The sequence below is a fragment of the Rhinolophus sinicus genome, chromosome 12, assembly GCF_057876585.1.
Source record: "Rhinolophus sinicus isolate RSI-liver-muscle chromosome 12, RSI-T2T, whole genome shotgun sequence".
NCBI lineage: Eukaryota > Metazoa > Chordata > Mammalia > Chiroptera > Rhinolophidae > Rhinolophus > Rhinolophus sinicus.
The window spans coordinates 47,819,721-47,836,221 of NC_142512.1; the positions used below are offsets into that span (position 1 = coordinate 47,819,721).

General features: G+C 47.4%; 1 protein-coding gene across 2 annotated transcripts in view; it reads right to left on the reverse strand.

The window, feature by feature from the left end:
- FAM20A (FAM20A golgi associated secretory pathway pseudokinase) overlaps nt 1-16,501 on the reverse strand; it is a 40,626-nt gene that overhangs the window by 4,250 nt on the left and 19,875 nt on the right. For both annotated transcript variants that reach the window (XM_019732847.3, XM_088802339.1), the window contains exons 2-7: nt 6,005-6,189; nt 5,223-5,273; nt 3,709-3,787; nt 1,538-1,630; nt 860-975; nt 128-308 (exon numbers count right to left, since the gene is read on the reverse strand). In XM_019732847.3, the coding sequence (XP_019588406.3) occupies nt 128-308; nt 860-975; nt 1,538-1,630; nt 3,709-3,787; nt 5,223-5,273; nt 6,005-6,189 (705 nt within the window). The remainder of the gene's footprint in view (nt 1-127; nt 309-859; nt 976-1,537; nt 1,631-3,708; nt 3,788-5,222; nt 5,274-6,004; nt 6,190-16,501) is intronic.

Consider the following 16,501-nt stretch of genomic DNA (forward strand, 5'->3'; position numbering starts at 1 on the left):
GGGACGGAGGCAGATTTGGGGGTCCAAAAGCCAGGCTAGCCACAAGTCCTGGGTATAGGCATGTGGTCCCTCTTGGGCTGGACCATGGGACCGCGGCCATGGCCTTGTGGCTGGGGAGGCAACTCACTCCTCTTTTCCTGCCAGCGAGTAGGAGCGGATCCAGGGGTTGGGCACGGACAGCCTGGGGGCCAGGTTGAGAGACGGCAGGAATGCAGACAAGGAGCCCTCCAGCAGGTGTGGGTTGCCGCAGACCGCATATTCAGTTTTGCACATGTACGGGCACTTGGCAAAAAAGCACACATTGCTGGCTGGAGGGTCGGGGAGAGAAAAGAGGGGAGGTGAGAGAAGGGCTCAGAGGTGGACCATCTTCCTGCCCCAAGAAATCCACTAGGAAGGAAGGGAGACCCCGGACTCACAGCTTGGGGAAAGACAGAAGCAGAAGAAAACATTGCCTTTTCCAGATGTAGGGGCTCGTGGATGCTATCGAACTGAGCACCCCGAGTACCAATTTTCAAATGTCTCAGAGCAGAGAAAGGGTGGGACCCAGCCTCCCTGCATCCTATCCACCTGATGAGAGTGTCCTTTGTTTGAATGGATAACTAAAGATTTCCAGGGAGGCTGGCGGTAGAGTTAAGTGCCCACCCAGGCTAGTTAGCATCTCATGTATGATCCTTTTTCATCCCCAGTTCACCTTGTGTGATGATCAGGTGGGCCAGGTGGGAGTGTCTGATGGCAGCACACACCCATCCCCGGAGTGAAAGGTGCTACCGGCAGGAGGCCGTGTTGTAAGTGATCGTAAGTGGCCATGTTGGCCTGCCGCATTCTTAGACCCAAAATATTGCTTTGGCCTGTACTCTACCTGGAGAGACAAAGAAAACGCTCTGCAGGATTTCGTTCTTGGTGACCTCTAGGATCTCCTTGGTGACATTGACTAGCCTCCCCACTGTTGGTGGCACCCGTCGGAAGTCCAGAATCCTGAAAGAGAGGGAGCCCTGTTCAGATCTGAGGGCTGGTCAGGGAGTTCGATGGTCGCCCTCTAGAAATGGACTGGTGTTTCTGACCATACCCAGCTGCAGGGATCTCTGCAGTGCTGAGCTGACAGTACCCAGGGCAAACCTACATTGAAAGGGATGGGGAAGGGGTGGAACAGGAATCCTTATTCCATCAAGCCTCCTGGGAAAAACTTCCACCATCCAAGCTGTGTTCTAGGTCAGAGCTTCTCGTACTTCAATATGCATTCTCCCCATTTTCTAGATCTGGGCACTAGAGCAAAGGGCAGTGTCATGCCCAAGATGGCAGTGTGAGCCGCCTGGCAGGGTTGTGTCCTTTCTAAGTTATTTTCATTACCTTAAAAGTCTGCGTTTTTCAATCCATGGGGTTGGGTGGGATGCGTTGGGTTTGAAGGCATCACTGAGGTCCGTGAAGACAAAGAGCCAGAAAAGACATTCCAGGGAGCCCCCACCTGAGGTTCTGCCCAGCACCCCCTCTCGGGATTGGCCCTTGCAGTCAATGCTATGTCTGTGGGGCCACATCCTACCTGTCCAGATGGAAAGCTGCAATCTCAGCGTTGTGTCTCTGAAAGTCAATGAAGTAGAAAAAGTCCACGGGCGTCTCTTCATCTCGCTGCTGTCTGGAAAGAAGGAAGGAATCATGCCCTGGACTCAGACTGCACCTGGGAGCCTGAGACGACGGCTGAGAAGACAGCTGCGAAGCATGACCAGAGGGAAAGGAAAACGCGGGGTTAGGCTTTTAATGCACGATAGTTGATGGAATGACAAATCAAGAATGGCCCGTGAAGGCTAGGAGAAGACTTGCGCAGTAAAAGGAGCCAAGCTTCCTGCAAGCCATTGTCTTGTAGGTACCCCTCAGTGCTAAGTCTCCTACTGAGGCAGCTTTGGTGACTTGGCTGATTCTTTGAAAAACAAAACAAAAGCCCAGTAGTTGAGAGGAAAGAAATGCAGACATAAACAGAAGCACGGGCACTGGCTGGCAGAACCAGAGGAGCAAAGACACAGATACCAAAGATTAAGAGAGGTGGGGTGTAAGACAGGACTTTATAAAAGGAAGAGTGCCCTAGGGATGCAGTGGACATGACTGATGTTCGAAGGACAGAAAGTTCTGGATCTTGGTTGTGATCGGGAGAAATAAGCGCACCTCTGCCGGGTCATGAGAGTGGGCCCAGCCAGAGGCTGAGGGAGGCTGGTGTGGAGGATATTGATTTATGTACTTTAAGAATCTCTGATGGATTCCTGAAAAGCTGCAGCCTGCCTGAGTGGTGGACAGCTAGCTGTGTATGTTCCGAAAGGTCCCTTCCAGTCATTAATGACATCGTGGCTTCTGGCCTCGACGCTAATAAATAGGGAGGAACGACGATCTTGGAATGCACAATGGCTGCAAAAGCAGTTTACATGTAAAGAAACATAATGTTGTGGAAAGCGGTAAATAAATAAACAGCACGAGCCATGGAAACAGTGACGTGCACTTTGCCAAAAAACACTGATGAGTCCTGGAGACCAAATTGAGGGGCTGCCCAAGGCAGGGCTTCTGTTTTAAAAAGTGCAGCCACATTTAAAGTCCAGTCCAGGCCCGACCGGCTTCTCCATGCATCCTAATCTCGTTTTAAGTCCTGAATTCCATCCATAGAACATACAATCTCTCTGATGCCCTTTAGAATTTTCTAAACCATCATTTCCTCATTTTTGTATGCCATATGACAGAAGCGATTTTAAATTTGAAAATCATTTTAACTTTACGTCAGTGCTTCTCAAAAGTATGTCCTCATGGTACATGTTATATCTACTACCTTCAAAATATAACCTTTAATTGTGGTCATGATTTATATTATCCAAAGATAAATGTTCACTTTCCCTTTTAACAAGGGACAAGTGGTGTTTACTTTAAGTTCCTTATAGGAAAAAATGTATGATTTTTCAAGAAATACATTTTAAAAAGATACTATGTTTCTCTTTGAGCTAAATTTTATAGAAATACAGAATAAATTTTGTGTACAACACAAGAATAGCGAAAATGGCTTTTATGTCCTAATGCTGGGAAGTTTTGCATTATATCAGGAAGGAAACTGGTTAATTTGTACAATCTTTGTATTTTGTTTGTCACCCCAGAGGGGGTGACTGAGGCACCGATATCCGAAAGGCAGGTATTTGCTGTTGTTATGAATCAAATAGAAATTAATTTAAAAGTACAATTGCCTTCATAGTAGCCCTTTTCATTGTCTACTTTTTCAACCAAAACAAGTATTATGATTAGGTCAATTTCTATAAACTTTTTGAGGGTCCTAGTCCTGGAAAAACGTGGGAACCAATTATAGAGTGTGAATTTAGCAACCCAGCTGCCTGGGTTTGAATCCTGGCTCCACTGCCTGCAGCTCGGGGGTTGGGGTGAACTGGCTTCTCCAAGCCTCAGTGTTGTCATCTGTAAAGTGGCCATTTTAATAGCACCTCTTTGATAACCCAAAGACACCATCCTATAAAGCACGTAGCATAGATATTAGCAAAGACTTGATGAGGACTAGCTCTTACTATTTTTAATTATTATCACCCAAAACAGTTACATGCTGGGGCAGATTGCCTTAAAGAGAGTCTGCAAATGACTGGCTTGAAGATTTTAGACCACTTTTACTAATTTGGGGTCCAAACTCCCCCAGGGCTGCCACAGCTGGGCCTGGAGGTAAGGAAGGTGGTCACTTACCTCATGGGTTTGAACATGGCCTTGCCGAAGTCCGAGAACCTCAGAACCAGCTTGAGGTGGACCCCACTGGGTTTCACAACTGCGAGGGGGAGAAAGGCGACTTAACCATGAAACTCAGGGACGAGACCCTCAATAAACCCAGCCAATTTCTTCTCTTGTCTCTTATGTCACAAGACCCTACAGACTAGGGTTTGCTCTTCAAAGCTCGCGGGGTAAATTCTATCGTGTCAGGCCATGGAGAGTGTATCTAGGAGCTCAGGACAATACCTTTCCTGCTGTTAGGGGATGAGGGCAAACAATACAGGTTCTCCCAGGTAGACACTCACTGAAAATGCCAAAGAATGTTTCCCTAAGAACTGACCTCTTCCTCGTGGTGCTTCATTGGCACCCTTAGAGAATCCGATTATGCCATCTGTTAGTTTGCGTTATTAGACTAGTTTATCTCTATCTCTTCCTAATTAAGACAGTACACCTGGGCTGGGACAGGGCTGGGGGAACAAGGCACCTAAGGTATTCGAATGACCCTGACACTGAGTGCTGCCTCCTGACCTGCTGTATCCTGGGCACCTCACGTGCCACACCCTGTCCCTGCCCAGCCCTCTGAGGGTTGGGACAATGTAGGTCTCACTCACCTTTATGTTCTATAAAATGGCAAATGGCAGGTGTTAAAGAAAAGGGTAGCCCCGGGCCCTACAAACCTGTTTTTCAAACCTTTAACACGTTACAACACACATAGAACTTTCTGATGTGTATTTGGTATAGGGAGGTAAATGGATGAGACTACACATGGCTGAGATGACTGGCTTGGGGGCTTTGGTGTCCAGGCGTGACTTGGCCCCTCGAGAGCTGTGCAGTGTCCAGGCCCAACTGTATCCAATTCACAGTGCCCTTGAGAGGGAACCGTGCTGTATCTCACGCCTGTCTTTTTGGTTCTATTAATCATTGACCCTAGTGGGTCTCCACCTGGGCTGCATTAGAATTGTTTTTAATTAAAATGCTCATGCTCGGGCCTCATCCTATGCAACTGCATTGAAACCTCCTGGGGTGGGGGCCACGCCTCAGCACTTTGTAAAACTCCCCAGGTGACTCTGCTATGTTGCTGGGTAAAGAACCACTGTCCTGTACAATTGCTTCTTAAATCTGAGAATGTATTCCAATCCCTTGAGGATTGTGGTAAAATCCAGATTCTGGTTCAGAAAATCAGAGGGGACTGAGATTCTGCATTTCTAACGAGCTCCTTGATGACGCGATGATGCTGGTCCCTAGACCACACGCTGACCAGCAGGGTCCTGCATGAGACGAGAGCTCCTCTTAAGGGTCTTTCCTGTTGTGTGGGTGGCTGGGGAGACGTGTTGAGTTCTCAGAGGTCAGTTGGGCAGAGAGTCATGCTCCTTCAACTCCCAACCAGGACCCCCATGGAGTGGCCGGTGGGGCCTTCATGTTGTTGCCAGGTTCTGGGGTTGACAAAGGTGTGACAGTGGAGGGCTGGACGGGGGCAGGGCCAGGTCACTTACTCTGGGTGCAGTCGCATGCCCCGAGCAAGGCTTTCTCGTCCTGACTGTAATCTGTGAAGGAGAAGGGCAGTGAGAACGGTCAGCTGTGCTTCTCGGAGAGCCATCGACATGAGGGCTGTGACTCGGGTTCTGACACCGGAGGGGGTGACTGAGGCAGCCTGGGGCTCTTAGCCATTCAATAGGGGATGTCCCAGAGCCGGGTTGGCTGTAGTCTCCCACCCTGCTCTCTCCCAGGCCCCACATTTCTAGCCCTTCCATGGACACTCTAGCAGCACCTGGCTGGGAAACCGATGCTGGTTTGGTCTCTGCTAAGCACCTGCTATGTCACTTAGACTGTCATAGTGCTTGACAGCACAGACCTGGAGATAGCAGCCCATGTTTGAATCCCAGCCCTACCTCATTCCTTGGCCAGGGGGCTGAACCTTTCTAAGTCTCAGGGTTCCCATCAGTAAAATGGCAATGACCATGCCCACGTCCTGAGATAACTGCGTAGGAGAGAGTTGCAAGGTTGAAAAGAAGCCCTTGCTCAATAGTAGTGACCGCCTTTCTTTACATGGACAGAATAGCTCCTTAGCCTCCCTTAGTGGGTCGTGATAAGATTGTGGTTGTAAGATCTCTTTCAAAGAGAAAAGGTGGGTGTCTATGGGTTGTTTTTCTTCTTGTTTTTCTCTGTATCAGGAGTTAGAGTCAACCTTTAATATTGTATCTGGGGGGCCAGAGATGGTTTACTCAGCCTCTCGGGGAGACAGTCAGTCCATCCTGCATGGCGCTGTGAGCCTCACCAGCACTGATGGTGGGAAAGTGCCTCATGTCGTGGAGGAGTTTGCTGACGACAGGACTGGACCGGGGGTACAGCCCATGACGGTTGATGCCCAGGTGGAACTGGACCCAGCTGGCCTCCAGTTGGAGCTGCAGTGGGGCGTCCAGGGAAGTGAGGTTCAGCTGCTCTTTGTATATCTTGTGTCGCCTGAAAGAGCCGAAGGGTTTCATTATGTTTTTTAATTGGAGGAACAAGAATGCCAAGTCTTGCTGAAACACCTTGTCTGGACTCTCCATCCTCCAGTCTTTCATTCATTTAACAAGGACACTGAGCACCTAATATGTACCAGGCTTTATGTTGTACTAGCATACCATGAGGGCCAAACAGCCGCATGGCCCTTCCGTGCCCTCAGAGAGCTTAGAATCTAGTGAGCGAAACAGGCAGTTAACACAATAGCACACACAATACACAAATACCTACTACAAACTGTGACACATCCTGTGACGGAAAAGGGCAAATACCTAGTTAAGAGTAAAATCAGGGACCTCATATAATCTGAGATCCCAGGGAGTGATCCGGAGCCTGTGTGGGCACTTTCCCATTAGAAAGTCTATACCTTGTGTTTCTCAATATTTTCTGACCTAAGGAGTCAGGAGATAGGGCAGAGAAGGTAATCGGCGAGAATGAAAAGAATGGAGGTTGAGGGTCTGTAAGTAGAGCTGGAAGCTGAGTTAGATTAATCAACCCATCATAGAGGAAAAGAAGAATTAATGAGCCATTTACTGTTTGTTCTGCTCAGGACTCTTTTCTGCCAGGGTAAAAAGAAAAAAGTAAAAAGCAATGTCACTGTCATTCAGAGGTGTGGAGTCTCATTTGGGAGACAAGTTGTGTGTCCGCGAAATTATCAGAGCGAAAGAGAAGGCAGTTGTAAATCAACTGCTAGACGTGTGGTTTGGACTAAAACACCTTAACATTTGGGAGAAGGGAGAGATGATTAGATGATGAACCAGTCAGAGGAAGACCACAGGAGAAGAAAGTGGACTTCGGCTGGATTCAAGGGGGTGGTGTTTGGATTGAAGGAGAGACGTGGAGGGCGCGCCTGGATTTGGGACAATATGAGTCTGTGAGAGGCAGGCGAGGGACAGGTAATATCTGAGGATTAGAGAGGAAGGTTGAATCCATGGACGGTTGAAGAAAAAGATGGAGGCCTTCGGATCGGAAAGCAAGGGAAATTAGCACGAGGTCATCTGGCTACGTAAAGCTGATTGTGGGGAGTAGGTGGAACTGTGGGGTCAGGATTTGGCTGTTCTTTGCATCTCTATTTCATCCAAACTGTGCTGCCTCACCTCTGAGGTCTGTGATGGAGTGAATAACAAAACAAACATGGCCAGTCTTCTTTGAGTGTCACATTTTCTAATTGGTAAATAGTTTTTCAATTTGCCTTTATATTAAAGTAAATACAGACACGGTATGGGGAAGAAAGCAAAAATACATGATCGCGTTTTAAGATAAAACCCTACTTTTCAAAGAACATTTCACATGGTCACCTCAGACTATATACCTCCAAGATGCCAGACCCTCAGGAGTAGAGGCTGTTTTTGTTCTGCACTGCCCCCTAGTGGAAGAGTTTGGGAAGTGCTGGATACCAACTTGCCTCATTGAGTTCTGGCCCAAGGGGGAAGTGAACTGTCACTCACCTCACCCTTGTGTGAATAAAGTAAAATAACATGGCTGTCCTTCTGTCGTGCTAGAGACCCTGCTCACTCCACCATTTGTCGGGCGGGGCGGCCTGTGGGGTCTCTGCTCCCGCTCCCCACATAAGAACGCAGGATATGGTGAGGCCAAAAAGGAACACCCACGGAGCCATAGGTAGGGGAGTCATACCACTATGGTCTCACTGGAGGCTGGGCCCACCAGACGCGTGACCTGCCGTCCGCCTTTCCGCCAACCAACTGACCGACAACTCTCCTCCACTCTCCTTGACTCTCCTCTTCCGCTCTCTTCGGCTCTGCTCGGCTCCTTCGTAGCCGCAGCAGTTATACCAAGGGCCAATCGGCTAACCAGCCACAGCCGCCGGCCATCCACCAGCCGAGCCAGCACCCTTCCACGTGAGGCCGAGAGCATGTAAACTACTCTCTGGGGCTCTGACCCCACACCTTCTTTGAGGTTTTCTGTCCTGGGTGAAAGTCATTTGTCTTGAGGAAGAAGCACAGTTTTATAAACCGATGTGAAGGAATGGTTCTCTGGCAGCTTTTGGTCCTGGCCTTCTTGGTACCCATTCCAGGGCACCCCTACTTTTGGAGACCTTCACCTCATATCATATCAAACATATTAAAACCCACCCTGCCTTCAATTTTTTTTTGCGCTAATTTTTGAAAGTTTCTTTTTTTTTAATCATTTTGAATTCTGTTATGAGTAAAGCATCTAGTAATAGAACCGCATCAACATTGACTCATTGTTTTGTAAACATTTAATTCTATATTAATTCATTTTGATTTTGGAATTCTCATTTTTGAGCCAATACATTGTCTTCGTTCAGGTCTTGGAGTGTTTTAAAAGCTTCTGTGTATTCTAGGTACTGTGTCCACAGTTTAATGGATAAAGGACCCTGATCAGCTGTCTTAGTACGCTCAGGCTGCCTGAAAAAAAAATCACAGACTGAGTGGCTTAAACAACAGAAATTTATTTTCTCACAGTTCTGGAAGCTGGGAGTTCAAGATCAAGGTGCCGGCAGGTTTGGTTTCTCCTGTGGCTTCTCTCCTTGGCTTGTAGATGTCTCCTGTCTGTCTAGTTGTTTCTGTACATGGTCTTTTCTCTGTGTGAGTGCATCCCTGGGGCCCCTTTCTCTTCTTGTAAGGACACCAGTCCTATTGGCGTAGGGCCCCACCCTGTCACCTCATTTAATCTTAATTACCACCTTAAAGGCTCTATCTCCAAATGCTGTCACCATAGGAGTTAGGGCTTCAATATATCACTCTTGGGGGGGACACAATTCAGTCCTTAACACTTGTTCACCCACAATCTGCCGCTAATCACCAGTGAGGTCCACCCCAGAACTTTCATCTAACAGGTCAGGGAGTTAGGAGAGGGAGGTGGTGGGATTGAAAGGAAACTGTACACAGCTGGAACTTCCTCTCTGGGCACATTTCCTCCCATCTACACAATTTTGTTAGACTTGTCTCAGCCAGGCAGGCCTACATTCTTTCACTTTTTCCTGGATCCGCTTGTGTGGGCGCTAAGATAAGTATTTGCCAGCAGGATATGTGTATTAGTCTGCTCTGGCTGCCATGTAAAATACTACAGGCTTGGGGGCTTAAACAATAGACATTTATTTCTCACAGTTCTAGAGGCTGGAAGTCCAAGATCAATTCTTAATGGCTCACAGACGACCACCTTCTTACTACGTCCTTACATGGAAAGAGAGGAAACTCTGGTGTCTCGTCCTCTTCTTATAAAGATACTAATCCCATCATGGGGAACACACCTTCATGACCTTGTCTAAGTCTTATTACCTCCCAAGGACCCCACCTACAAATATAGCATCACATTGGAGGTTAGGGCTTTAACTTATGAATTTGGTGGAGGGAACAATCATTAAGTTCACAACAATATGGATTTTATTTCGCCACTCTAACATGCTACTACTTTCATCTGTAGAGAACACTTACTTAAGATGCAAAACATGACTTCAACAGAATTGATTTTTCTTATTTCAGAAATAGGTGAGGATATTTCTACCTAAAAAGGTGCTTTGGTATACAGTGAGCTTCTCTTCTCGGCCAGTTAAAAGAAAAAGTTTCTAGGGTTTTTATTGTTGCTGTTTGTTTGTTTTTAACAATGTGGCAGAGTACTTCTTTAGCCAGGAGGGTGAAAACAAAGCAGAGAAATGTTGACAAAGAAACCAGGGGTCATCTGTGAGGCACCTATCTCTACTTTCTCTACCTGTACAAGTAACTCCCAAATTGGAAAGGAAAGTCATGGAAACAAAGCAGGAGTCCATCATTATCTTTTCCATTTATGATAGTAATTTTCCTAATTGTTCAAGAACTTGAGAAGTATGATCTCACTTACGTGAGGAACCTAAAATTGTCAAGCTCAGAGAAGCAGAGAGTAGAATGGTGGTTGCCAGGAGCTGGGGGGAGGAGCCGTGGGGAGATGTTGGTCAAAGGGTACAGGCTTTCATTATGCAGGACGAGCACTTCCAGAGATCTTATGCACAGCAATGTGACTAGAGTTAACAATATTGCATTATATTCTTGAAATTTGCTAAAAGGGTAGCGGATCGTAAGTGTTCTCACCACATACACACACACACACACACACACACACACACACACACACACACACAAATGGTAACTGGTAACTGGTTAGCTTGATTGTGGTGATGATTTCACATATATATCAAAATATTAAGCTTTATACTTAAGTACATATAATTTTTGTCAATTACACCTCAATTAAGCTGGAAAAAAGCAACAACAAACATAGCAGCCAGTTTGTGTTCTGTGCCCTATGCTGTTAAAGCAAATGCAGATGTGACATGGGCCAGAGTAGGGTGATGTTAAGATACCTTCCTCCCACCTAGCTCCGGGGAAGCATGTGTACAGAGGAGACAGGGCAAAGCAAGGGAACACTTTTATTTTAAGATTGGTCTCCAAGAGCAAGAGAGAGAGAAAGATGGTGGGACACTTCTCCCAAGAGAGCAAAAGTCCTCTGCGAGCCTTCCCACTTGGGATGGGGGAATATTTCAACTACTGATATAATGATTGAAAGCGACACGTGTTAAACTGCTTTCAGACCCAGGGTGTTAAAGACCCACCAGCTTTTTAAAGAAACTTTTTTTAACATTTCTTTTTATTGGAAAAAATAGTGGGGCCAGGCTCGAGTTCCCAAGGCTACTCTGACGCTAAAGTGACGGGACTGCTGAACTCTCTTGGGAGTCTGGCTGGAAAGACTGCAAAGTCCTGAGGTAAGTTCGTCACCCTGAACTAAAACAGCACAGAAAATAAGTTAGGAGAAAGAGAAACTGTTAGTCTGACCGAGTTGGGTTTTGGGAGGAGGGGTGGGTAGGGGGCGGAGGTTTCTTAAGTGGAGCTGATAACTGATGGATTCCAGCTACTACGACAGCCTGGAATACAGCATCTAAACTAAAAAAAAAATGTGGCAAATTGAGTGTCACTTTTGGATGAGGACAAATTGCTCTTAAGAGTTCACACTCTTAGGTGGGGACAGGTGGCTCTCTGGTTTGCTATTCTGCCCTCGCCAGAGCCCGTGTCACAACCTGGGGAGCGGGTGGGGAGGAGGATGGGAGGGTACCATGGTCGCCTCCCACCCTGTCCTGCCTCTCACTCCTGATGTGTCACACGCATGCCATGGTTTGGGGAGATGGTGTCAGCTCCCACGCTATGCAGCCCACACACACCACAATGGGGTAGAACCTGGCCATCTCACCTGCCCCTGGGTTCCAATAAGGACTTTGAAATTTGTTCCCCATGTCCTCAATTATTAGGGACTTTTTTTCATAAACAAACAAAACCACTTCCCTCATCCCATCTTATATGTGAGTCAACAAGATAGGCACCTTTTCCAATAATCTTCATCATCACTCAGCACCTAATTAAACCTTTGCCTCATTTCCAGATGAAATTAGAATCATTAGTTAGTTTTTTTCTGTTTTCTAGATGACCCTAAATGTTTTTCTTAGGACGCTTCTATGTTTTCAGTCCATTGTGATAGCAGTCCTTACCTACAAGGACCATCTCAATTGTCCCCATCTCCAGCATGGACACTTCCTTGACTCTCCCAAGTAAAGAATAAATAGCACAAAAGCAAAACCCGAGGCCTGTTTTGGGTGACAATGACAATGACAAAGTTCTACCCCTGCTGAAATGAGGTGAGCAGAACGTAGACATTACTGCTACATTTGCACATGGAGAGACTGAGCAGGAGCTAATCAGAAGTGCAATAGTAAAAAAAAAGATGCGGGGTTTTGTGTCACGAAGACCTGGTCCTTCCTCTTAGTGGCAGAATGACCTTGAGGATCAGGTTCGGCACCATTGGCATACACACGGGGTCTCGTGAGCCTACAGCCATCCCACGAGATACATATTCTTATTCCCAGTTTGCAGATGAGAAGACTGAGGACAGGGCATGGCCTTTAAAAAGTAGCTTAATGCTTCTAAGCCTCAGTTTACCTATTGCAGAAAATGGGGACGCTGACACTACATCATTGTGTCATAAGAATTAAGTGTAGTAATATCCAATCACAGAATAGGCATCCAAGAATGCTTGCTATCGCTGATTATTACTATTAGTGATTATAAAGACTAGAGACCAGGTGGATGATGTTTTAAAAAACACAGTTGTAGCAGGTAACTAGGAACAACCAGCTTTGCAAGCCAGAGCAAAACCCCTTGGAACCTCCCACAAGTAGGGGAATGACATCTATGTCTTACTGTTGCATTAGACACAACCACTGGCGTGGCTTGACATGCCTGCAAGGTCCAGGATTATCCACGGGACCTCAGAATCCCGCTGTAGCTTGTCTGTGGTCTTTCCATGTGCACACTCAGCAGTATCCAAATTCTCTTTGACAGAAACGCTGTTTTCCATCCTTTGAGTGTTCAGGCTTGTTTGGCCTTGGGACCTAGAGGGGGCGTCTGCTGGCATGGAGAGGGGTAGGAAGCCTGGAGCTGGGCACCTGAGCTGCTCCTGCTGGGCTCAGTGGGGTCTGGATCCTCCTCCTGGGATGTGGGGAGCTGAGAGCACGTGGAGTCTGACACCCGTGCCCCCGTCCCTTCTGGGATCCTGAGGGCAGAGCCACTGGGGTGCAGTGTTAATTAGCCAGGTGCTGTGAGCAAGCCTAGCAAGGAGGGAGGAGAATTGTGACTCAGATGGTTCAGGAAGGATCTGGAAGGTTCTCAGAGGCTTGGGCAGGCCCCCGTGCTCCACGTCACTGACCGCATGGTTTCAGGTCTGAGAAACCTCCTCGGTGCCTACACTGTCTTGTCTGGAGGAAACAGAAGGAATAGGATTGAGTCCCTCTCCCTACTTGGTTTCAAGGATGGATGCCTCCGTTTTATTTACAGGTTTCTTGTGGGTTGGGGTCAGGCCCTTTTGGAATAATTGTCTCACTGGACCACACAAATGTACACACAAGGATATTCTCCACTGGCCACGAAAGTGGAGAAGCCAAGAAAGTATTGGAAGGGGAAATCGAGGCCTCCATTTGCTCTCCTCAAAACTAAGGAGCAAACCATTCGTGCCCAAGGGCAGACATCTTGGACTGCTTTCCCCTCCAAATCATTTCTAAATCCTGTAATTTCACCTCCACAACCTCTAAAATTCTCCTTTTCTTTTTGTTACCTGGGACACCTCATACCTGGAGACTGGAATATCCTCGTGACTGATATTCACGATTGTCATGCGGGGCGGCCTGCGGGGTCTCCGCTCCCGCTCCCCACACAAGAACGCAGGATATGGTGAGGCCGAAAAGGAACACCCACGGAGCCATAGGTAGGGGAGTCATACCACTATGGTCTCACTGGAGGCTGGGCCCACCGGACGTGTGACCTGCCGTCTGCCTTTCCGCCAACCGACCGACCGACGACTCTCCTCCACTCTCTCGACTGTTCCTCTCTCTCGGCTCTCCTCTTCCGCTCTCTTCAGCTCTGCTCGGCTCCTCGGCAATCCTCAGCAGTCCTCCGTAGTTGCAGCAGTTATACCAGCGGCCAATTGGCTAACCGGCCACAGCCGACGGCCAATCAGCCACAGCCGACGGCCATTCACCACCCGAGCCAGCACCCCTTCACATGAGGCCGAGAGCCTGTAAACTACTCTCTGGGGCTCTGTCCCCACAACGATTCAGGGTTTTCCCTCTTCACTCCGGGCCCCGGGCACCGCCAAATTAACTGTAAAACACAGCTTCCAAGCGCCTCCCTTCGGCAAAATCCTCCAAACTGCTAACTCTAGCATTCCCCAGTATGGCCTCTTTTCATCTTGTAACCTCCCCACCCCCACCCATTGCCCTCCTACTTAAGCTCAGTGTTCAGTGCTCCCAGACGTTCTTCCCGCCTCACGCTGCTTCTTCCCGTGGAATGCCTTCTTCCACATTTTCATCTCCTGAAACCCTTCCCAGCCTCCAGGGCCAAACTCCCATGCAGCTTCCTTCCTCTTGGAAGCATTTCCAACCCCACACCCAGATGTGATCTTTCTCTCCCACTCCCGCCAACTTTCATACAACTCCCACTTCTCCTGTGGCTCTTGCCATATGCCGAGGAGTAGGAGGTTTAGTCACGTTTCTCATTCCTTCTCCCAAATCAAGAACAGCGGGGATGTCTTGTTCATCTTGGCACCCCTGATGAAACCTATCCCAGCCCCTTGAAAAGAAGGTACTCACATTTATTATTGAAAGAGGTTGGAAGCTCTCAAGCAGCACCAACATATGCTATGGCTTGAGTATATTTTTTTGGTACTGAAGGGCTACAGAATATTTCAGGAATTTGATGGTTGATACTTCAAGACAAATCTGGTCTTTGATTATTTCACTCCAAGTGGTCTACACAGGAAAATTTCTACATGAGGGAATTCCATGGGAATGAGGCAATGATACACGCGAGTCAGGGAGGTAAATAGCAAAAGGGTTGGCGAGGACTGGACAGCTCTCTCTGAGTTTGAAGGTCACTGAGAACCAAGGCTGGCCATAGGTGTAAGGGACAGCTCTTTACGTTTTTATTTGCATCGGGCCAAACTTACTTCCAAATAATTGAATGCAAAATCTTTTAGAAAGTCCTGGACCAAACACATTTCTTTTGACGGATGGTTTTAAATGCTATTCTCCAGAAGAAAATAAAAACTTCCAGTGTCCTCAGACATAGAAATGCATGAGCAGCGGCGAAGATGTTTGTCTGGGCTTTTGACTTTTAAGGAACTCTCTCGGTTTTGCTCTTACACCACTGGCCGCGTGGTCATTGCGGAAAGTTCTTTTGGACAGCATCGGTCTGCACCCACGTCCCTGCTCTCCAGCCACAGAGGTGATGGATCCATCCCGCTGCAGGGGCTGGGCACAGGACACTTTGTCTGGGGCTCTCCTTCATCTCCTCATTGCCCACTTAAGTCCTTCTCACCTGTCCACTAGCTCAAGCCTCACCTCGTTGGAAGTGACAGGTCCCATGTCTCTATTTCTGTGTTCCAGTGCACCATGTATCCTCCTTTATACATCTCACCCTTAATTTCACATTTGCTTGTGTTAATCCACCCCAAGCACTACAAGGGAAAAGTCCTTTCCTGTTTTTGTTTGACAATGGGTCCTTAGCACTCGGCATGTGACAGGTGGTCACTGAATGTTTCCTGAATGAATGTGCTCCTCTCTCACCCATAGGAGATGCACAACTCTATAAGAACTAACCTCTGTATTTTTCTGGAAACACAGCTAATGGGAACCACAGGTTTACTCGAGAGAAGCTGATGTGCGTGCTTTTTGTAAACCCTATGTTTGCTCTAATATTCAAATCTCCAGAAATCCTACCTGCCATCCTTCCCTCTTTTGAACTGTGTTGCTTTTTAAATTTCCCAGTTCTCCTGAGTCAGAATGGACTGATGTTGAGAAATAACTTGTGTCCTTTCCAGTGAAATAACTAGTCTCCCTTTGGTATCTGGACGTGAGTTCCCTTCCAAAAGCAACGAGGCCAAGCCCCCTCAAGCCTAGCTGTTTAAATTGTGCGTCATAGAATTTATAGTGTGCGAAATCCACTGGTTAGGAAGCTATTATGAGAAGTGACACTTTCTGCTTTAAAAGCTCATACTAGGGTCCCCTGGGGAGGAACTTGGTGATAGTCCATTAATTATTTGCTAATTACATTTCTTGGAGCTGTTCATTCCTGAGCAATTTTAGGTGGTATGTACCAGGTGGAGAGATATGATGGGGCACTCCCTGCTCCATCACCTGGCTTAGGAGGGACCTATGGAGGTTCATGGAGTCCTTGCCATCTGCACTCAGAATTCTAAAGAGCAGGAGGGAGGTGGGAGTGGGTCTGTGACACACTCAGTCAAAATTCTCTCTGTTGGGAACTCACTTTAGTGACCACGGTGCCATCGCACTGAAAGAGAGACGGAGTGACAGTGAAAGATTTCAGAGCCACATGCTTTCTTCTCAAGCGTACCCTAAGTTTCTTGAGGGCAAGGACCTGCCTTGGATTTCTTCGGCTTCTTCCTCAGCGTTTGGCGAAGTTCTATGCGCACAGTAACTGAGTGTTCTATAAATAACCTATTCTGAGATGCCCGTAGAAGCTTCCTGCTGCAGAAGCTCCACCAGACGCTGAAACACTAGTGTCAGGTCTTGGGGGAACTAAATCTCTTCTTGCACAAGGGAATTGTACTAGAGTTCTCTCTCTGTTGGGATGGAACGCATAAGGTTGGCCATACTCATTTTAAGAATTTCCAAAAGCACTTTGTTGTAAAGAAAATTGAAAAAGCATTATACTGAAGTTCTGTGGGACTTGGCTTTTGAATGGAATCTGTG